The following is a 25,169-nucleotide window of genomic DNA, read 5'->3' as shown; positions in this document are numbered from 1 at the left end:
ATTTAAAATACTTTTATTGTTTCACTTTAAGCATTATTAAAATCACTGCTGCCGCAAAAAACTGCCATTTTTAAAATTCTTTTTGCATTGATACATGTGCCTGGGGCAGGACCCGGGTCCCCAAACACTTTTTATGACAATAACTTGCATATAAGCCTTTAAAATTAGCACTTTTGATTTCTCCCATAGACTTTTAAAGGATGTTCCACGGCTTTCGAATTTGCCGCAAACACCCCAAATTGTTCGCTGTTCGGCGAACTGGTGAACAGCCAAGGTTCGAGTCGAACTCATGTTCGACCCAAACAAAAAGCCCATCCCTAGTCACCAGTACGGTATTTGTATATTGAAATCATATCCCCTCTCAAGCGTCTCTTCTCCAGAGAGAATAAGTTCAGTGCTCCCAACCTTTCCTCATAACTAATATCTTCCAGACCCTTTATTAGCTTTGTTGCCCTTCTTTGTACTCGCTCCATTTCCAGTACATCCTTCCTGAGGACTGGTGCCCAGAACTGGACATCATACTCCAGGTGCGGACGGACCAGAGTCTTGTAGAGCGGGAGAATTATCGTTTTATCTGTGGAGTTGATCACCTTTTTTAATTCATGCCAATATTCTGTTTGCTTTGTTAGCAGCAGCTTGGCATTGCATGCCATTGCTGAGCCTATCATCTACTAGGACCCCCAGGTCCTTTTCCATCCTAGATTCCCCCAGAGGTTCTCCCCCCAGTCTATAGATTGCATTCAGATTTTTGCCACCCAAATGCATTATTTTACATTTTTCTACATTGAACCTCATTTGCCATGTAGTTGCCCACCCCATTAATTTGTTCAGATCTTTTTGCAAGGTTTCCACATCCTGCGGAGAAGTTATTGCCCTGCTTAGCTTAGTATCATCCTCAAATACAGAGATTGAACTGTTTATCCCATCCTCCGGTTCGTTTATGAACAAATTAAATAGGATTGGTCCCAGCACAGAACCCTGGGGGACCCCACTACCCACCCCTGACCATTCTGAGTACTCCCCATTTATCACCACCCTCTGAACTCGCCCTTGTAGCCAGTTTTTAATCCATGTACTCACCCTATGGTCCATGCCAACGGACTTTATTTTGTACAGTAAACGTTTATGGGGAACTGTGTCAAATGCTTTTGCAAAATCCAGATACACCACGTCTACGGGCCTTCCTTTATCTAGATGGCAACTCACCTCCTCATAGAAGGTTAGTAGATTGGTTCAGCAAGAATGATTCTTCATGAATCCATGCTGATTACTGCTAATGATACCGTTCTCATTACTAAAATCTTGTATATAGTCCCTTATCATCCCCTCCAAGAATTGACATACTATTGATGTTAGGCTAACTGGTCTGTAATTCCCAGGGATGTATTTTGGGCCCTTTTTAAATATTGGTGCTACATTGACTTTTCTCCAATCAGCTGGTACCATTCCAGTCAGTAGACTGCCAGTAAAAATTAGGAACAATGGTCTGGCAATTACTTGACTGAGTTCTCTAAGTACCCTCGGATGCAAGCCATCTGGTCTCGGTTATTTATTAATGTTAAGTTTCCCAAGTGTAATTTTAATTCTGTCCTCTGTCATGAGGATAAACACTGCAATTTTGGTTACTGAAGCCCCCCGATTCCCTCGTGAAGACTGAGGAGAACAATAAATTCAATACTTTCGCCATCTCCCCATCCTTTGTAACCAATCTTTATGGGGCCAATGTGGTCTGTCCTCCCTTTTTTACTGTTTACATACTTAAAGAATTTCTTGGGAATTTTTTTGCTCTCTTCCGCTATGTGTCTTTCATGTTCTATCTTAGCTGTCCTTATTGCGCCCTTACATTTCTTGTTGCATTTTTTATAAAGTTTAAATGCTGATGATGATCCCTCAACCTCGTATTTTTTGAAGGCCTTCTCCTTTGCTTTTATAATCATTTTTACATTGGAGTTAAGCCATCGAGGACTTTTGTTCACTCTTTTAAATTTATTACCCAATGGGATGCATTGGCTAATGCCATTATTTAATATGCTCTTAAAGCAAACCTATCTCTCCCAATTTATGCCTTCTAACAAGGTTTGTAGTTTAGGGAAGTTGGCTCTTTTGAAATTCAGTGTCTTTGTATTCCCCTTATGTTTCCTATTTGTGTGATTTATACTGAAGCCAATTGACCTGTGATCGCTGTTACCTAACTTGCCCCGTATTTCCACATACGTGATCAGGTCTGTAATGTTGGTAATCAGTAGATCCAGTAACGCTTTATTTCTAGTTGGTGCGTCTACCATCTGACCCATAAAATTGTCCTGCAAGACATTTAGGAATTGGCGAGCCTTAGATGAATGCACGGTTCCCTCCGCCCAGTCTATGTCAGGATAGTTAAAATACCCCATTATTATAACACTTCCCATCCTTGCCGCTAATCGAATTTGTGATAGGAGGTCCGTCTCCCCCTCCTCCCTCAAGTTAGGGGGCCTATAGCATACTCCCAGTATTATTTTCCCCCTAGCTTCATCCCTTTGGAGCTCTACCCATAAGGATTCCACCTCCTCCCTAGCTCCCTTAGTGATGTCATCTCTCACATTCATCATTATCATATCATTATTCTTGATATATAGGCATACCCCTCCCCCTTTTTACCCTCTCTATCTTTGCGGTAAAGGGTATACCCTTGAATATTTGCCAGCCAATCATGAGAGCTGTTGAACCAGGTCTCTGAAATTCTCACAAAATCCATATCTTCCTCGTACAACAGTATCTCTAGTTCACCCATCTTGTCCGCCAGGCTCCTGGCATTGGTGAACATGCCACGTAGTTTAGACCAGTCGCATATTATCCTCTTATTGGGTGTTCCACTAGGACTTGCTACTATACTTACCTTGGGTTTATGTGCTTTGGTCAACCTACCACTAATGCCCCCAATACTACTCTCTGGAATATGTTCCACGCTGACTATCTTTACCTCTGGACCCTCCCCCCATCACCTAGTTTAAAAACCCCTCTAACTTTTCAGCCATCTTCATTCCCAGCTAATCTGTGACCTCCTCATTTAGGTGCAGTCCGTCCCTTCTATAGTACCGGTTATCGACTGAGAAGTCGGCCCAGTCCTCCAGGAACTCAACCCCTCCTTATTACACCAGCTCTTCAGCCACTTGTTTACTTCCCTAATCTCCCTCTGCCTTTCTGGTGTGGCTCGATGTACCAGTAATATTCCTGAGAATGCTGCCTTGTAGGTCCTTTTCCTCAATTTAGCTCCTAAGTCCCTAAAATCGTTCTTTAGGACACCCAATCTGCCTCTAACTTTGTCATTGGTGCCAACGTGCACCATGACAGCTGGGTCTTCCCCAGCCCCTCCCAGTAATCTGTCCACAGACACTTGCAGACCTACGTGCAGAACTACGTGCACTCGCAGAACTACATGCAGACCTAGGGGCACTCGTAGACCTACGTGCACTCGCAGACCACTCGCAGACCTACGTGCACTCGCAGAACTACGTGCTATCACAGACCTACGTGCACTCGCAGAACTACGTGCACTCGCAGACCACTCACAGAACTTCGTGCACTCGTAGAACTACGTCAGTACTACGTGCACTCGCAGAACTACGTGCAGACCTACGTGCACTCGTAGACCACTCGCAGAACTACGTGCACTCGCAGACCTACGTGCACTCGTAGACCACTCGTAGACCTATGTGCACTCATAGACCACTCGTAGACCTATGTGCACTCGTAGACCACTCGTAGACCTACGTGCACTCACAGACCACTCGCAGACCTACGTGCACTCGCAGAACAACGTGCACTCGCAGACCTACGTGCACTCGCAGACCTACGTGCACTCGCTGAACTACGTGCACTCGCAGACCACTCGCAGAACTACGTGCACTCACAGACCTACGTGCACTCGTAGAACTACGTGCACTCGCAGACTACTCGCAGAACTACGTGCACTCACAGACCTACATGCAGAACTACGTGCACTCGCAGAACTACGTGCAGACCTACGTGCACTCGTAGACCACTCGCAGAACTACGTGCACTCACAGACCTACGTGCACTCGTAGACCACTCGTAGACCTATGTGCACACGTAGACCACTTGACCACCTATGTGCAGAACTACGTGCACATGCAGAACTACGTGCACTGGCAGACCTATGTGCACTCGCAGACCGACGTGCACTCGCAGAACTACGTGCACTCGCAGACCACTTGCAGAACTACGTGCACTCGCAGAACTACGTGCACTCGCAGACCACTTGCAGAACTACGTGCACTCGCAGAACTCGCAGAACTACGTGCAGAACTACGTGCACCCGCAGAACTACATGCACTCGCAATACACAAGTACTAATGATCCACACACTACTCAGACAACACTCAGGTACTCACACTACACAGGTACTATGACCCCTGTTCTAACCTCCTGTTCTAAACTCTGGTTTTAACTCACCACTTAGACCAGTTCCACTAACTCTACGTGCACTCGTAGTCCACTCGCAGAACTATGTGCACTCGCAGACCTACGTGCACTCATAGACCACTCGTAGACCTATGTGCACATGTAGACCACTCGTAGACCTACATGCACTCGCAGACCTACGTGCAGAACTACGTGCACACGCAGAACTACATGCACTCGAAGACCTACGTGCAGAACTACGTGCACACGCAGAACTATGTGTACTCGCAGACCTACATGCACTCGCAGACCACTCGCAGAACTACGTGCACTCGCAGAACTACGTGCACTCGCAGACCACTCGCAGAACTACGTGCACTCGCAGACCACTTGCAGAACTACGTGCACTCGCAGAACTACGTGCACTCGCAGACCACTTGCAGAACTACGTGCACTCGCAGAACTACGTGCAGAACTACGTGCACCCGCAGAACTACATGCACTCGCAATACACAAGTACTAATGATCCACACACTACTCAGACAACACTCAGGTACTCACACTACACAGGTACTATGACCCCTGTTCTAACCTCCTGTTCTAAACTCTGGTTTTAACTCACCACTTAGACCAGTTCCACTAACTCTACGTGCACTCGTAGTCCACTCGCAGAACTACGTGCACTCGCAGACCTACGTGCACTCGTAGACCACTCGTAGACCTATGTGCACATGTAGACCACTCGTAGACCTACATGCACTCGCAGACCTACGTGCAGAACTACGTGCACACGCAGAACTACATGCACTCGCAGACCTACGTGCAGAACTACGTGCACACGCAGAACTATGTGTACTCGCAGACCTACATGCACTCGCAGACCACTCGCAGAACTACGTGCACTCGCAGAACTACGTGCACTCGCAGACCACTCGCAGACCTACGTGCAGAACTATGTGCACTCGCAGAACTACGTGCAGACCTACGTGCATTTGCAGACCACTCGCAGACCTACGTGCACTCGCAGAAGTACGTGCACTCGCAGAAGTACGTACACTCGCAGACCACTTGCAGAACTACGTGCACTCACAGACCTACGTGCACTCGTAGAACTACGTGCACTCGCAGACCACTCGCAGAACTACGTGCACTCGCAGACCTACATCCAGAACTATGTGCACTCATGGACCACTCGCAGAACTACGTGCACTTGCAGAACTACTTGCAGAACTACGTGCACTCGCAGAACTACGTGCACTCGCAGACCACTTGCAGAACTACGTGCACTCGTAGACCTACGTGCACTCGTAGAACTATGTGCACTCGCAGACCACTCGCAGAACTACGTGCACTCGCAGACCTACATCCAGAACTACGTGCACTTGCAGAACTACGTGCAGACCTACGTGCACTCGTAGACCACTCACAGAACTATGTGCACTTGCAGAACTACGTGCAGAACTACGTGCACTCGTAGACCACTCGCAGAGCTACGTGCACTCGTAGACCACTCGCAGAACTACGTGCACTCACAGAACTACATGCAGAACTACGTGCACTCGCAGAACTACGTGCACTCGCAGAACTACGTGCACTCGTAATACACAAGTACTAATGATCCACACACTAGTCAGACAACACTCAGGTACTCACACTACACAGGTACTATGACCCCTGTTCTAACCTCCTGTTCTAAACTCTGGTTTTAACTCACCACTTAGACCAGTTCCACTAACTCTGGTTTTAACTCACCACTTAGACCAGTTCCACTAACTCTACGTGCACTCATAGACCACTTGCAGAACTACGTGCACTCGCAGACCTACGTGCACTCATAGACCACTCGTAGACCTATGTGCACACGTAGACCACTTGTAGACCTACGTGCACTCGCAGACCTACGTGCAGAACTACGCGCACATGCAGAACTACGTGCACTCGCAGACCTACGTACACTCGCAGACCAACGTGCACTCACAGAACTACGTGCACTCGCAGACCACTTGCAGAACTACGTGCACTCGCAGAACTACATACACTCACAGACCACTTGCAGACCTACGTGCACTCGCAGACCTACGTGCACTCGCAGAACTACGTGCACTCGCAGGCCACTTGCAGAACGACGTGCACTCGCAGGCCACTTGCAGAACTACATGCACTCGCAGACCACTTGCAGAACTACGTGCACTCGCAGACCTACGTGCACTCGCAGACCTACGTGCACTCGCAGAACTACGTGCACTCGCAGACCACTCGCAGAACTACGTGCACTCACAGACCTACGTGCAGAACTACGTGCACTCGCAGAACTACGTGCAGATCTACGTGCACTCATAGACCACTCGCAGAACTACATGCACTCGCAGACCTACGTGCACTCGCAGACCTACATGCACTCGTAGACCACTCATAGACCTATGTGCACTCGTAGACCATTGAAAGACCTACGTGCACTCACAGACCTATGTGCAGAACTATGTGCACACGCAGAACTACGTGCAGACCTATGTGCACTCGCAGACCGACGTGCACTCGCAGAACTACGTGCACTCGCAGACCACTTGCAGAACTACGTGCACTCGCAGAACTACGTGCACTCGCAGACCACTTGCAGAACTACGTGCACTCGCAGAACTCGCAGAACTACGTGCAGAACTACGTGCACCCGCAGAACTACATGCACTCGCAATACACAAGTACTAATGATCCACACACTACTCAGACAACACTCAGGTACTCACACTACACAGGTACTATGACCCCTGTTCTAACCTCCTGTTCTAAACTCTGGTTTTAACTCACCACTTAGACCAGTTCCACTAACTCTACGTGCACTCGTAGTCCACTCGCAGAACTACGTGCACTCGCAGACCTACGTGCACTCGTAGACCACTCGTAGACCTATGTGCACATGTAGACCACTCGTAGACCTACATGCACTCGCAGACCTACGTGCAGAACTACGTGCACACGCAGACCTACGTGCACTCGAAGACCTACGTGCAGAACTACGTGCACACGCAGAACTATGTGTACTCGCAGACCTACATGCACTCGCAGACCACTCGCAGAACTACGTGCACTCGCAGAACTACGTGCACTCATACGCTGACGACACCCAACTCTACCTTCGCATCAATGGGCAAAAAGACCTTCATCAGCAATTACAGAAATGCCTCACTTTAATAGATGACTGGATGACAAGTAGCTCCCTCAAACTCAACGGTTCAAAAACAGAACTTCTTCTCCTTCAAGCTAACAAAAATTCCACAACAAAGACTCCGTGGACACCTCCCACCATCCTCGGACAGACCATCTCTCCAAGCACCAAAGCCAAGAGCCTCGGAGTCATTTTCGACTCAGGAATGACAATGGATGCACAAATAGGATCAGTGGTGAGCGGATCCCACCATCTCCTCCGCCAGCTACGCAGACTAATCCCCTTCATCCCAGAAGAGGACAAAGCGGCAGTTGTGGGAACAATCATCAATTCCCGACTCGACTACGCAAATTCCCTCTACACAGGACTTCCCCAATATCAGCTTGCGCGCTTACAACTCATTCAAAACACGGCGGCAAGACTGTTAACAGGAAAAAAACCCTGGGAATCCATCTCCCCATCCCTAAAGAGCCTACACTGGCTAACCGTGAAGAATCGGATCACATTCAAGACCCTCTGCCTCACCCACAAATGTATACAAGGAAATGCTCCGCTATATCTCCGGGAGAAAATAAAACACTACACACCGAATCGCAGTCTTCGATCAGCCAACCAAAACCTCCTTATCATTCCCAAATACCGCTACAAAGCAAAGGGAGAACGAAGATTCGCAGTCCAAGGACCCCGACTATGGAATGCTCTTCCTACCAACATCCGCATGGAAGAAAACCACCAGGCCTTCAGGAAAAAACTAAAGACCTTCCTCTTCTAACAAGCTGACAACAGAGATTGTTATCTTAGCGCCTTGAGGCGATTCAGTTCGCATTTGCTGCGCTTTACAAATCATTCATTCATTCATTCATTCACTCGCAGACCACTCGCAGAACTACGTGCACTCGCAGACCACTTGCAGAACTACGTGCACTCGCAGAACTACGTGCACTCGCAGACCACTTGCAGAACTACGTGCACTCGCAGAACTACGTGCAGAACTACGTGCACCCGCAGAACTACATGCACTCGCAATACACAAGTACTAATGATCCACACACTACTCAGACAACACTCAGGTACTCACACTACACAGGTACTATGACCCCTGTTCTAACCTCCTGTTCTAAACTCTGGTTTTAACTCACCACTTAGACCAGTTCCACTAACTCTACGTGCACTCGTAGTCCACTCGCAGAACTACGTGCACTCGCAGACCTACGTGCACTCGTAGACCACTCGTAGACCTATGTGCACATGTAGACCACTCGTAGACCTACATGCACTCGCAGACCTACGTGCAGAACTACGTGCACACGCAGAACTACATGCACTCGCAGACCTACGTGCAGAACTACGTGCACACGCAGAACTATGTGTACTCGCAGACCTACATGCACTCGCAGACCACTCGCAGAACTACGTGCACTCGCAGAACTACGTGCACTCGCAGACCACTCGCAGAACTACGTGCACTCGCAGACCTACGTGCAGAACTATGTGCACTCGCAGAACTATGTGCAGACCTACGTGCATTTGCAGACCACTCGCAGACCTACGTGCACTCGCAGAAGTACGTGCACTCGCAGAAGTACGTACACTCGCAGACCACTTGCAGAACTACGTGCACTCACAGACCTACGTGCACTCGTAGAACTACGTGCACTCGCAGACCACTCGCAGAACTACGTGCACTCGCAGACCTACATCCAGAACTATGTGCACTCATGGACCACTCGCAGAACTACGTGCACTTGCAGAACTACTTGCAGAACTACGTGCACTCGCAGAACTACGTGCACTCGCAGACCACTTGCAGAACTACGTGCACTCGTAGACCTACGTGCACTCGTAGAACTATGTGCACTCGCAGACCACTCGCAGAACTACGTGCACTCGCAGACCTACATCCAGAACTACGTGCACTCGCAGAACTACGTGCAGACCTACGTGCACTCGTAGACCACTCACAGAACTATGTGCACTTGCAGAACTACGTGCAGAACTACGTGCACTCGTAGACCACTCGCAGAGCTACGTGCACTCGTAGACCACTCGCAGAACTACGTGCACTCACAGAACTACATGCAGAACTACGTGCACTCGCAGAACTACGTGCACTCGCAGAACTACGTGCACTCGTAATACACAAGTACTAATGATCCACACACTAGTCAGACAACACTCAGGTACTCACACTACACAGGTACTATGACCCCTGTTCTAACCTCCTGTTCTAAACTCTGGTTTTAACTCACCACTTAGACCAGTTCCACTAACTCTGGTTTTAACTCACCACTTAGACCAGTTCCACTAACTCTACGTGCACTCATAGACCACTTGCAGAACTACGTGCACTCGCAGACCTACGTGCACTCATAGACCACTCGTAGACCTATGTGCACACGTAGACCACTTGTAGACCTACGTGCACTCGCAGACCTACGTGCAGAACTACGCGCACATGCAGAACTACGTGCACTCGCAGACCTACGTACACTCGCAGACCAACGTGCACTCACAGAACTACGTGCACTCGCAGACCACTTGCAGAACTACGTGCACTCGCAGAACTACATACAATCACAGACCACTTGCAGACCTACGTGCACTCGCAGACCTACGTGCACTCGCAGAACTACGTGCACTCGCAGGCCACTTGCAGAACTACGTGCACTCGCAGGCCACTTGCAGAACTACATGCACTCGCAGACCACTTGCAGAACTACGTGCACTCGCAGACCTACGTGCACTCGCAGACCTACGTGCACTCGCAGACCACTCGCAGAACTACGTGCACTCACAGACCTACGTGCAGAACTACGTGCACTCGCAGAACTACGTGCAGATCTACGTGCACTCATAGACCACTCGCAGAACTACATGCACTCGCAGACCTACGTGCACTCGCAGACCTACATGCACTCGTAGACCACTCATAGACCTATGTGCACTCGTAGACCATTGAAAGACCTACGTGCACTCACAGACCTATGTGCAGAACTATGTGCACACGCAGAACTACGTGCAGACCTACGTGCACTTGCAGACCACTCGCAGACCTACGTGCACTCGCAGAACTACGTGCACTCGCAGACCACTTGCAGAACTACGTGCACTCGCAGAAGTACGTGCACTCGCAGAACTACGTGCAGACCTACGTGCACTTGCAGACCACTCGCAAACCTACGTGCACTCGCAGAACTACGTGCACTCGCAGACCACTTGCAGAACTACGTGCACTCGCAGATCACTCGCAGAACTACGTGCACTCGTAGACCTACATCCAGAACTACGTGCACTCGCAGAACTACATGCAGACCTATGTGCACTCGTAGACCACTCGCAGAACTATGTGCACTTGCAGAACTACGTGCACTCGAAGACTTACGTGCACTCGTAGACCTATGTGCACTCGTAGACCACTCATAGAACTATGTGCACACGCAGAACTACGTGCACTCGCAGACCTATGTGCACTCGCAGACCACTCGCAGACCTACGTGCACTCGCAGACCTATGTGCAGAACTACGTGCACTCGCAGACCTACGTGCAGAGCTACATGCACTCGTAGACCACTCGCAGAGCTACGTGCACTTGTAGACCACTCGCAGAACTACGTGCACTCACAGAACTACATGCAGAACTACGTGCACTCGAAGAACTACGTGCACTCGTAATACACAAGTACTAATGATCCATACACTACTCAGACAACACTCAGGTACTCACACTACACAGGTACTATGACCCCTGTTCTAACCTCCTGTTCTAAACTCTGGTTTTAACTCACCACTTAGACCAGTTCCACTAACTCTGGTTTTAACTCACCACTTAGACCAGTTCCACTAACTCTACGTGCACTCATAGACCACTTGCAGAACTACGTGCACTCGCAGACCTACGTGCACTCATAGACCACTCGCAGAACTACGTGCACTCGCAGACCTACGTGCACTCATAGACCACTCGTAGACCTATGTGCACACGTAGACCACTTGTAGACCTACGTGCACATGCAGAACTACGTGCACTCGCAGACCTACGTACACTCGCAGAACTACGTGCACTCGCAGACCACTTGCAGAACTACGTGCAATCGCAGAACTACGTACACTCACAGACCACTTGCAGAACTACGTGCACTCGCAGACCTACGTGCACTCACAGACCACTTGCAGAACTACGTGCACTCGCAGACCTACGTGCACTCGCAGAACTACGTGCACTCGCAGGCCACTTGCAGAACTACGTAAACTCGCAGGCCACTTGCAGAACTACATGCACTCGCAGACCACTTGCAGAACTACGTGCACTCGCAGACCACTCGCAGAACTACGTGCACTCACAGACCTTTGCGCAGAACTACGTGCACTCGCAGAACTACGTGCAGATCTACGTGCACTCATAGACCACTCGCAGAACTACATGCACTCGCAGACCTACGTGCACTCGTAGACCACTCATAGACCTATGTGCACTCATAGACCACTCAAAGACCTACGTGCACTCACAGACCTACATGCAGAACTACGTGCACTCGCAGAACTACGTGCAGAACTACGTGCACTCGTAATACACAAGTACTAATGATCCACACACTACTCAGACAACACTCAGGTACTCACACTGCACAGGTACTATGACCCCTGTTCTAACCTCCTGTTCTAAACGCTGGTTTTAACTCACCACTTAGACCAGTTCCACTAACTCAGGTTTTAACTCACCACTTAGACCAGTTCCACTAACTCTACGTGCACTCATAGACCACTCGCAGAACTACGTGCACTCGCAGACCTACGTGCACTCGTAGACCACTCGTAGACCTATGTGCACACGTAGACCACTCGTAGACCTACGTGCACTCGCAGACCTACGTGCAGAACTACGTGCACATGCAGAACTACGTGCACTCAGGTACTCACACTACACAGGTACTATGACCCCTGTTCTAACCTCCTGTTCTAAACTCTGGTTTTAACTCACCACTTAGACCAGTTCCACTAACTCAGGTTTTAACTCACCACTTAGACCAGTTCCACTAACTCAGGTTTTAACTCACCACTTAGACCAGTTCCACTAACTCTACGTGCACTCATAGACCACTTGCAGAACTACGTGCACTCGCAGACCTACGTGCACTCATAGACCACTCGCAGAACTACGTGCACTCGCAGACCTACGTGCACTCATAGACCACTCGTAGACCTATGTGCACACGTAGACCACTTGTAGACCTACGTGCACTCGCAGACCTACGTGCAGAACTACGTGCACATGCAGAACTACGTGCACTCGCAGACCTACGTACACTCGCAGAACTACGTGCACTCGCAGAACTACGTGCACTCGCAGAACTACGTGCACTCGCAGACCACTTGCAGAACTACGTGCAATCGCAGAACTACGTACACTCACAGACCACTTGCAGAACTACGTGCACTCGCAGACCTACGTGCACTCGCAGAACTACGTGCACTCGCAGGCCACTTGCAGAACTACGTAAACTCGCAGGCCACTTGCAGAACTACATGCACTCGCAGACCACTTGCAGAACTACGTGCACTCACAGACCTTTGCGCAGAACTACGTGCACTCGCAGAACTACGTGCAGATCTACGTGCACTCATAGACCACTCGCAGAACTACATGCACTCGCAGACCTACGTGCACTCGCAGACCTACGTGCACTCGTAGACCACTCATAGACCTATGTGCACTCATAGACCACTCAAAGACCTACGTGCACTCACAGACCTACATGCAGAACTACGTGCACTCGCAGAACTACGTGCAGAACTACGTGCACTCGTAATACACAAGTACTAATGATCCACACACTACTCAGACAACACTCAGGTACTCACACTGCACAGGTACTATGACCCCTGTTCTAACCTCCTGTTCTAAACGCTGGTTTTAACTCACCACTTAGACCAGTTCCACTAACTCAGGTTTTAACTCACCACTTAGACCAGTTCCACTAACTCTACGTGCACTCATAGACCACTCGCAGAACTACGTGCACTCGCAGACCTACGTGCACTCGTAGACCACTCGTAGACCTATGTGCACACGTAGACCACTCGTAGACCTACGTGCACTCGCAGACCTACGCGCAGAACTACGTGCACATGCAGAACTACGTGCACTCGCAGACCTACGTACACTCGCAGACCAACGTGCACTCGCAGAACTACGTGCACTCGCAGACCACTTGCAGAACTACGTGCACTCACAGACCACTTGCAGAACTACGTGCACTCGCAGACCTACGTGCACTCACAGACCTACGTGCACTCACAGACCTATGTGCACTCACAGACCTACGTGCACTCGCAGACCACTTGCAGAACTACGTGCACTCGCAGAACTACGTGCACTCGCAGACCACTCGTAGAACTACGTGCACTCGCAGACCTATGCACAGAACTACGTGCAGACCTACGTGCACTTGCAGACCACTCGCAAACCTACATGAACTCGCAGAACTACGTGCACTCGCAGACCACTTGCAGAACTACGTGCACTCGCAGATCACTCGCAGAACTACGTGCACTCGCAGACCTACCTCCAGAACTACATGCACTCGCAGAACTACGTGCAGACCTACGTGCACTCGTAGACCACTCGCAGAACTATGTGCACTTGCAGAACTACGTGCACTCGCAGACCTACGTGCACTCGTAGACCACTCGTAGACCTATGTGCACTCGTAGACCACTCATAGAACTACGTGCACACGCAGAACTACGTGCACTCGCAGACCACTCGCAGACCTACGTGCACTCGCAGACCTATGTGCAGAACTACGTGCACTCGCAGACCTACGTGCAGAACTACATGCACTCATAGACCACTCGCAGAGCTACGTGCACTCGTAGACCACTCGCAGAACTACGTGCACTCACAGAACTACATGCAGAACTACGTGCACTCGCAGAACTACGTGCACTCGCAGAACTACGTGCACTCATAATACACAAGTACTAATGATCCACACACTACTCAGACAACACTCAGGTACTCACACTACACAGGTACTATGACCCCTGTTCTAAACTCCTGTTCTAAACTCTGGTTTTAACTCACCACTTAGACCAGTTCCACTAACTCAGGTTTTAACTCACCACTTAGACCAGTTCCACTAACTCTGGTTTTAACTCACCACTTAGACCAGTTCGACTAACTCTACGTGCACTCATAGACCACTCGCAGAACTACGTGCACCAGACATGTGCAGGATGAAAAAATTTGTTTAGTTTAGTTTCGTTTCGATTCGTTATTTAACTAAATTCGTTTAGTTAAATTCGTTGCATTCATTACATTCGTTTTCGGAATTTGTTTCGTTTCGTATTCGAATTCGAAAAAATTCGACCGCATTCGAAAAAATTCGACCGTATTCGAAAAAAACTATCAAATTCGAAAAAATTCTAACACATTCGAAAAAAGCTGTCAAATTCGAAAAAATTCTACCACATTCGAAAAAACTATCAAATTCGAAAAAATTCTAACAAATTCGAAAAAAACTATCAAATTCGAAAAAATTCTACCACATTCGAAAAAAACTGTCAAATTCGAAAAAATTCTACCACATTCGAAAAAACTGTCAAATTCGAAAAAATTCTACCACATTCAAAAAAAACTATCAAATTCAAAAAAAATTTTACTACATTCGAAAAAAATATCAAATTCGAAAAAATTCTACCACATTCGAAAAAAAACTGTCAAATTCGAAAAATTTCTACCACATTCGAAAAAAACTATAAAATTCGAAAAAATTCTACCACATTCGAAAAAAACTGTCAAATTCGAAAAAATTCTAACACATTTGAAAAAAATATCAAATTCGAAAATATTCTACCACATTCGAAAAAAAAAACTGTCAAATTCGAAAAATTTCTACCACATTCGAAAAAAACTATAAAATTCGAAAAAATTCTAACACATTCGAAAAAACTATCAAATTCGAAAAAATTCTACCACATTCGAAAAAAACTGTCAAATTCGAAAAAATTCTACCACATTCGAAAAAAACTGTCAAATTCGAAAAAATTCTACCACATTCAAAAAAAACTATCAAATTCAAAAAAAATTTTACTACATTCGAAAAAAATATCAAATTCGAAAAAATTCTACCACATTCAAAAAAAACTGTCAAATTTGAACAATTTCTACCACATTCGAAAAAAACTATAAAATTTGAAAAAATTCTACCGCATTTGAAAAAAACAATAACTGAATTTGAAAAAGTAAACTATATATATGGTTATATATATATATTATATATATATATATATATATATATATATATATATATATATATAACCATCTTCCGAAATTTGAATTTCTTATAAAATGAATTCGAATTTGAATAGGAAAGATAGAAAACAGAATAGAAGAAAATATAATATATATATTATATTTTCTTCTATTCTGTTTTCTATCTTTTCTATTCAAATTTGAATTCATTCTATACGAAATTCAAACTTCAGAAACCATGTACCGAAATTCGAATTTCGTATAGAATGAATTCGAATTGAAAAGACTATTACAGAATATATAATATATATATATTATATATTCTGTAATAGTCTTTTCAATTCGAATTCATTCTATACGAAATTCGAATTTCGGTACATGGTTTCTGAAGTTTGAATTTCGTATAGAATGAATTTGAATTGAAAAGACTATTATAAAATATAAAATAATAGAAAAGAAAAGCATAAAAAAACAATAGAAGAGAATAATAAAAAAAAAAAATTATATATATAAAAAAAAAAAAATTATATATATATATATATATATATATATATATATATATATATATATATATATATATATATATATATATATATATATATAATTTTTTTTTTTTATTATTCTCTTCTATTGTTTTTTTATGCTTTTCTTTTCTATTATTTTATATTTTATAATAGTCTTTTCAATTCGAATTCATTCTATACGAAATTCAAACTTCAGAAGCCATGTACCGAAATTCGAATTTCGTATAGAATGAATTTGAATTTGAATTGAAAAGACTATTATAAAATATAAAATAATAGAAAAGAAAAGCATAAAAAAACAATAGAAGAGAATAATTAAAAAAAAAAAAAAAAAAAAAAAAATATATATATATATATATATATATATATATATATATATATATATATATATATATTTATATATATATATATTCTATTGCTTTATTATTTTATATTCTATCTTATTGTTTTTTTTTAGAAAAACGTTTTCTATTTTTTTCGAATTCGAGTATGTTTTCGAATTCGATTCGAATATGTTTTCGAATTCGATTCGAATATGTTTTCGAATTCGATTCGAATATGTTTTCGAATATGTTTTCGAATTCGATTCGAATATGTTTTCGAATTCGATTCGAATATGTTTTCGAATTCGATTCGAATATGTTTTCGAATTCGTTCGTTTTTTTTTTCGGATTCGTTTAAATTCTTTACTTTTGTAATTCGGAAATTCGGATGCATCCGAATTTCCGAATAATGAAAAATTCGTCCGAATTTCGATTCGGAACGAAACGAAATGCACATGCCTAACGTGCACTCGCAGACCTACGTGCACTCGTAGACCACCCGTAGACCTATGTGCACACGTAGACCACTCGTAGACCTACGTGCACTCGCAGACCTACGTGCAGAACTACGTGCACATGCAGAACTACGTGCACTCGCAGACCTACGTACACTCGCAGACCAACGTGCACTCGCAGACCTACGTGCACTCGCAGACCACTTGCAGAACTACGTGCACTCGCAGAACTACGTGCACTCACAGACCACTTGCAGAACTACGTGCACTCGCAGACCTACGTGCACTCACAGACCTACGTGCACTCGCAGAACTACGTGCACTCGCAGACCACTTGCAGAACTATGTGCACTCGCAGAACTACGTGCACTCGCAGACCACTTGCAGAACTACGTTGCACTCGCAGACCTATGTGCACTCGCAGAACTACATGCACTCGCAGACCACTCGCAGAACTACATGCACTCACAGACCTACGTGCAGAACTACGTGCACTCGCAGAACTACGTGCAGATCTACGTGCACTCATAGACCACTCGCAGAACTACGTGCACTCGCAGAACTACGTGCACTCACAGACCTACGTGCACTCGAAGACCACTCATAGACCTATGTGCACTCGTAGACCACTCAAAGACCTACGTGCACTCGCAGACCTACGTGCAGAACTATGTGCACACGCAGAACTATGTGCACTCGCAGATCTACGTGCACTCGCAGACCACTCGCAGACCTACGTGTACTCACAGAACTACGTGCACTCGCAGAACTACGTGCACTCGCAGAACTATGTGCACTCGCAGACCTACGTGCAGAACTACGTGCACTCGCAGAACTACGTGCAGACCTACGTGCACTCGCAGAACTACGTGCACTCGCAGACCACTTGCAGAACTACATGCACTCGCAGACCTACGTGCACTCATAGAACTACGTGCACTCACAGACCACTCGCAGAACTACGTGCTCTCGCAGACCTACATCCAGAACTACGTTGCACTCGCAGAACTACGTGCAGACCTACGTGCACTCGTAGACCACTCGCAGAACTACGTGCACTTGCAGAACTACGTGCACTCGCAGACCTATGTGCACTCGTAGACCACTCGTAGACCTATGTGCACTCGTAGACCACTCATAGATCTACGTGCACTCGCAGACCTACGTGCAGAACTACGTGCACACGCAGAACTACGTGCACTCGCAGACCTACGTGCACTTGCAGACCACTCGCAGACCTACGTGTACTCGCAGAACTACGTGCACTCGCAGACCTACGTGCAGAACTACGTGCACTCGCAGACCTATGTGCAGAACTACATGCACTCGTAGACCACTCGCAGAGCTACGTGCACTCGCAGACCTACGTGCAGAACTACGTGCACACGCAGAACTACGTGCACTCACAGACCTACGTGCACTTGCAGACCACTCGCAGACCTACGTGTACTCGCAGAACTACGTGCACTCGCAGACCTACGTGCAGAACTACGTGCACTCGCAGACCTATGTGCAGAACTACATGCACTCGTAGACCACTCGCAGAGCTACGTGCACTCGTAGACCACTCGCAGAACTATGTGCACTCACAGAACTACATGCAGAACTACGTGCACTCGCAGAACTACATGCAGAACTACGTGCACCCGCAATACACAAGTACACAAGTACTTATGATCCACACACTACTCAGACAACACTCAGGTACTCACACTACACAGGTACTATGACCCCTGTTCTAACCTCCTGTTCTAAACTCTGGTTTTAACTCACCACTTAGACCAGTTCCACTAACTCAGGTTTTAACTCACCACTTAGACCAGTTCCACTAACTCTGGTTTTAAATCACCACTTAGACCAGTTCCACTAACTCTGGTTTTAACTCACCACTTAAACCAGTTCCACTTGGACTGAGTTCCAGCAGACTTAAAAATGAGCAGGCTCACAATGAGTTCTACAGAAGGTTATATAGGCCTCAAGCACCTGTGACCAATTAACCACTCCCCTTAATTAGTGGGCTGAAAGAAGCAAAGGAAAAAAAAGCTGTTTAAAAAGTGTCAGAAAAAGGTGTTAAAATGCTACAAGGAAAAGCCCCAAAAATAACCTAAAAATGCAACCCAGCAATCACCAGCAGTCAAAAAGCAAGACTTGTTCACACTCTCCACTCAAGGTCCCCACTGTTTAGCTTCCAACCAGCAGTCTGTCCTTTCAGAATGTCATATAAATGATGGTACAGGCGATCACGCAATCTGCGTGTAGTGCGCCCAACGTATTGTGCATGACATGATTGACACGTAACGATGTAGACAAGATACCTAGTGTTACAGTTAACGAATGTGGTGATCTTTGACCGTTTATCGGTAGCAGTTGCTTGAACTGTGTCTCCTCTGAGAATGTGGGGACAGCAAGGGCAACCGTTGTGTCCACATCTGAATGTACCCTTAAACTGCAGCCAATGTCTACTGAAACATTCACTGGTAACAAGACTTGGTGATAAAGTGCCTCCTCATGTTGGGGCTCTGCGAGACTCAGTCTTAACCCCATTAGCAAGAATCTTTGCATAGATCGGGCTTTGGATAATCTAAATTAACCGCCATATTGGCGAACATTCTGCTGTCAGCCAACAACATACGACTGATAGACATCCTATAGTCAGTGTGAGGTTACACATAAACATCTACTAAATCAATTTAGCCACATAAATCTAGGATGGTACAGGCAGATAAACACTCTCTTATAATATCAGTAAGTAAGTCTATATATATATATGTCTTTGATGGTTGTTCTTGGAAATATTATGTTTATCTTTTCTGTTCACTTTGTCTTTTTCTTTTTTCTTATTCCTTCCAGTGCCCTTGTTATAACATGTGCATCTGAAAGGTGTTTTGGATGTCCGTAGGCGGTAGACTGCATACCTACACTAAATTGTGTTGAAATTTTTGGTCTGCATACATTTGGTTTCTTTGCTATGGGGGTTAACAACACCTGTTTATGTTGTGCTGTATATTGTGAGTCCTGATTCCCTACGGGGGGGGCAACATTTATTAAAATAAATTTTCTCTTTTTTCCTATACATCTTTACATAAGAATTTGAATGGCAGGCACGCACAGGTCTTTCTGTGAGAGAACTCCGTAGGCGTTTTATCAAAGCACATATACATATATGTATACATCTGTCTATGGAAAGTGTGTTTTTTTTTTTTTCTTTTAGAACAACTTTGGTTTTTAAGAAAATCTCCTGGGTGAGACGTTTTCCGCTAGTCCAAGTTTTTCCTTATGTTATACATGCATTACCGTAAAAGATTTTTGGTCTTTCATGTATTCTTCTAGGTTTGTTTCACATATCCCTTTTCTAAGGGTCGGTTCACACTGGGGCAACACGACTTCAGCGCGACTTTGTACCGCGACTTCAACGCGGCTTCAGCGCGACTTCAGTGCAACTTCAGCAAATTACAAGGCGACTTGAAGTCGCCTCCATGACAGGCGACTTCGCCTGTGGCCAATCAGCTCTCTGGGAGGGAGGGGGGGAGGGAGGGGGGGAGGGAGGGGTTTTCCCTGCAAAGTCGCTTGACTTTACAGAGAGATCCGACTTGGAGGCGACTTCCATTGATTTCTATGGTACAGGTCGCCTACCAAGTCGGATCAAAGTAGTACAGGGAGTACGCTCTGAAGTCGGAGCGACTTGAGTAGCGTCTATTAAGATGCTAGCGTTCACTCCCATTGAAACTATTTCTGGGGCGACTTGGGGCGACTTGAAGGCGTACAAGTCGGATCCCAAGTCGCCCCAGTGTGAACCGAGCCTTAGGGTTCATTGTTTTGTGTTCATGGGAAGGGAAAGTCCAGCTGATTTACTTTAACATCAACTCAGAGCGCCGTGTCACCTGTAGGGGGCGCACACGATATCTAATTATACTAGATTATGGTTTTGCTTGCATATATATATGTCTTTGCTATTCTTTTAAAGCTTAGCCATGATTAAGTACCTGCTATAATACTGCGAAACGCGTTATTGGTTTTATCCTTGCTGTGTGGATTTATCGTTACAATATAAAGAATCGTTGTTCATTGGATTGCGGCCATCCGGATCTTTTTTGTTCAGTTCTTGCACATGGGCAGCTGAGCCGTGGATTGACTGCAATCCAAATCCTAATATATCCTGACAGGGCTGTATACATACCATGGCTGCAATGCTTTACTTAATGCCGGCTGCAGAGTTGGGCAGGCAGCACCACCTATCAAACCCCCCCATTGTGTTCAAACACTTGGCTCACAGCTGCAGTGCGGTCTTCACAATGTAAAATTGCTATTCGCAAAGCATACCATTGCGACCATGGCATTTTAGCAATTTGATATTTCCCGGATTGGGGGGACTGTTCGGTAGGTTGTACGGGACCCCATGATTTCTAACAACAGCCCTGGTTGGAGCCAATAGCGGGTACCGCGGACTCGATGTCCGCCGCCACCCGCCGATTATTCTATATACAGGCAGAACGACAGTCTGCCTTTGTAAACCAGGCAGATTTCCGTTCTGTCAGCGGGGAAGACTTTGATCCTGATAGGCAGGAACACGGATCTCTGCCTTTCCTTAGTAAAAGCACCTCTCCCACAGTTTAGTAAAGCACTGGCTAGGAACACATTTAACTCTTTGATCGCCCCTGATGTTAAACCCCTTTCCAGACAGTTTGATTAGTACAGTGACAGTGCATATTTTTAGCACCGATCACTGTATTCGTCTCACTGGTCCCCAAAAAGTGTCAGTGAGTGTCCGATCCGTTCTCCGCAATACCGAAGTCCCACTATAAGTCGCAGATCGCCGCCATTACTAGTAAACAAATAAATACAGAATTCCATAACTATATCCCATAGTTTGTAGACGTGGTAACTTTTTTGCGCAAACCAATCAATATATACTTTTTGATTTTTTTTATCAAAAAACATGTAGCAGAATACGTACTGGCCTAAACTGATGAAGAAATTAGATTTTTTTACATTTTATTATTTGATATTTTATAGCAAAAAGTAAAAAATATTGGTTTTTTTTTTCAAAATTGTCGCTCTTTTTTTGTTTATAGCGCACAAAATAAAAACCGCAGATTTGATCAAATACCACCAAAAGAAAGCTCTATTTGTGGTTAAAATAAAACCCCAAGCCCATATCGCCTAATGCACAGATCTCCCCCAACTGCCCCAATTCCCCACCCAGTACGGATTTTTCCCCACATCCCTAAACCCCTCTCAGAGAAGACCCCCTTCAAACCCACCTTCTCAATACAGACCCCCGCTTCCCAGCCCACCCTCTCAGTACAGACCCCCGCTTCCCAGCCCACCCTCTCAGAACAGACACCTTCTTCCCACCCCACCCTCTCAGTACAGACCCCCACTTGCCAGCCCACCCTCTCAGTACAGACCCCCGCTTCCCAGCCCACCCTCTCAGTACAGACCCCCGCTTGCCAGCCCACCCTCTCAGTACAGACCCCCGCTTCCCAGCCCACCCTCTCAGTACAGACCCCTTCTTCCCAGCCCACCCTGTGAGTACAGACCCCCGCTTCCCAGCCCACCCTCTCAGTACAGACCCCTTCTTCCCAGCCCACCCTCTCAGTACAGAACCCCGCTTCCCAGCCAACCCACTCAGTACAGACCCCCGCTTCCCAGCCCACCCTCTCAGTACAGCCCCCGCTTCCCAGCCCACCCTCTCAGTACAGACCCCTTCTTCCCAGCCCACCCTCTCAGTACAGACCCCCGCTTCCCAGCCAACCTCTCAGTACCGACCCCCTCTTCCCAACCAACCCTCTCAGTACAGACCCCCTCTTCCCAGCCCACCCTCTCAGTACAGCCCCCGCTTCCCAGCCCACCCTCTCAGTACAGACCCCTTCTTCCCAGCCCACCCTCTCAGTACAGACCCCCGTTTTCCAGCCAACCCTCTCAGTACAGACCCCCGCTTCCCAGCCCACCCTCTCAGTACAGACCCCCGATTCCCAGCCCACCCTCTCAGTACAGACCCCTTCTTCCCAGCCCACCCTCTCAGTACAGACCCCCGTTTCCCAGCCAACCCTCTCAGTACAGACCCCCTCTTCCCAGCCCACCCTCTCAGTACAGACCCCCGCTTCCCAGCCCACCCTCTCAGTACAGACCCCCGCTTCCCAGCCCACCCTCTCAGTACAGACCCCCACTTCCCAGCCCACCGTCTCAGTAAAGACTCCCCCTCTCAGCCCATTCCTTCAATACAGAACCTTCTCAGTACAGACACCCAGTAGAGTTTCCCAGCCCAGCCTCCCCCCAATACAGGACCCTTACCCCCTTGCCCTTTCCCAACCAATGACCCCAAAAGGCAAATTCACTCCCTTGTTAACGCTCACATTGATCATTGCAACTCCCTCCTTGTTTGCCGACCTCTGCTCAGACTATCCCCCCTTCAGTCCATCATAAATGCTGCTGCCAGACTCATCAACCTTACCAACCACTCAGTGTCCTCCACCACTCTCTGCCAATCCCTCCACTGGCTCCTGCTTGCCCAACCAATACAATTCTAAATACTAACAACTTACAAAGCCCCCCAAAACTCTGCCCCTAGCCACATCACAAACTCATTTCAAAATATCACCCAAACCGTTCTCACTGTTCCTCCCAAGACCTCCTGCTCTGTATATCCCTCCTCACCTCCTCTCTTGCTTGCCTCTAGGACTTTTCCAGAGCCTCTCCTATCCTCTGGAACTCCCTACCCCAATCTATCCGGCTATCTCCTACTCTTCCCACCTTTAGGTGATCCCAGAAAACTCATCTGTTCAGGGAAGCCTATCCCTCCTCCACAGTGCGGGGACAAGGTCATCTAGAGCCCAAGACAAACATGCCAAACTTCACCCACCCCCCCCCCCCAGATTATGTCTGAGCATTATATATTGGCAAAAATCCCCCCACAAAAACACTGAGCACTAATCTGCTTGCTTCCCAGTACAAATCCACCCCCTACTGAAATCCCCTCTCTCAGCACAAATTTTTGCCCCCCATTCCCCAAATCCCCCCAGCTCAAATGCCCCCCATCAAAAAAAATTCACCCCTCCTATCCTCTACCCCTAAAATCTCCCCTCCTAGTACACATCCCCCCTTCAAATCCCCACCTCCCAGCAAAATCCCCCCAAATCCCCTCTTTGAGCACAAACCTTCATCATTCCCTCTCCCTACACAAATCCCCCTAAATCACCCATCTTAGCATCCCCCACTACCTAACCCCACTACTCATCTATCCACCCCACTGTCCCTGTTAACCCCACTACCACCCAATCACTGCAGGCGGCAGCCACTGACAGCCTGTCATTGCATTGTACGGGATAAGCGGCTGCAGCCATCCGCTCACAAGTGCCAAACCCAGCAGCATGTATCAGTAAATTTCCCATGTGAATGGAGGCTTAGAAAGCTGAATTGTTGAACACGAACATCAAAAAAATGATTTAGTTACTCAGGATATAAAATGTTACAAATTTCTTATTGGACCCAAATAAAGAGGAAACCCCTCTTCCCACCAACAATGTGACTAATAAAGACTCTCCCATAATTTCCCCCTACAATCCCCCCTGGTTATAATAACATGTAGTCATACCTGTCCCTGGAGCACCAGCCATGGTCTCTGTGTCGTGTCTGTTATCTGTTAAGAGTCCTGGCTCCTCTCTCTTATATACTCTTCACCCTCTTTCACTTTCTGTTTGTTCAAACATCTGTCAGCAGAAAATTCAGCATCTGTTCTTCTTACAAATAACACTAAATTTGTACTTCTCTCTTCATGAATAGTAAATGCAAAGAGTACAATACAAACACTGCAATCACTATCAGTAGAGGCGGCTGGTGCTCAATACTTTGGGGGGGGGTGTGGCAAACCAACGCCACCCCCCGCGCGCGGTAGACGGACAGACAAACAGATGGCGATCTGAGGCCTCCTTACCTTAGGGGGCAGATGACGAGTCCCGGGATGACACTCTGATCTCCTCCCTCCACTGTCCGAGCCGGGAAATGCTGGATGTGGTTGCGAGTGAGCCCTCCATGGAAGAGGGAGCCAAG

At 46.8% G+C, this 25,169-nt stretch overlaps 1 protein-coding gene across 1 annotated transcript in view; it reads right to left on the bottom strand.

Moving 5' to 3' along the window:
* Window positions 1–24,751, bottom strand: part of LOC141146195 (uncharacterized) — a 43,393-nt gene extending 18,642 nt beyond the window's left edge. Inside the window, exon 1 of the mRNA XM_073632924.1 lies at window positions 24,715–24,751. Within this exon, the coding sequence (XP_073489025.1) occupies window positions 24,715–24,736 (22 nt within the window). The 5' untranslated portion in view covers window positions 24,737–24,751. The remainder of the gene's footprint in view (window positions 1–24,714) is intronic.
* Between the last annotated feature and the right edge of the window lie 418 nt (window positions 24,752–25,169).

Source organism: Aquarana catesbeiana, linkage group LG05 (assembly GCF_042186555.1).
Source record: "Aquarana catesbeiana isolate 2022-GZ linkage group LG05, ASM4218655v1, whole genome shotgun sequence".
Lineage (NCBI taxonomy): Eukaryota > Metazoa > Chordata > Amphibia > Anura > Ranidae > Aquarana > Aquarana catesbeiana.
This window is presented reverse-complemented; position numbering and strand designations above follow the sequence as displayed.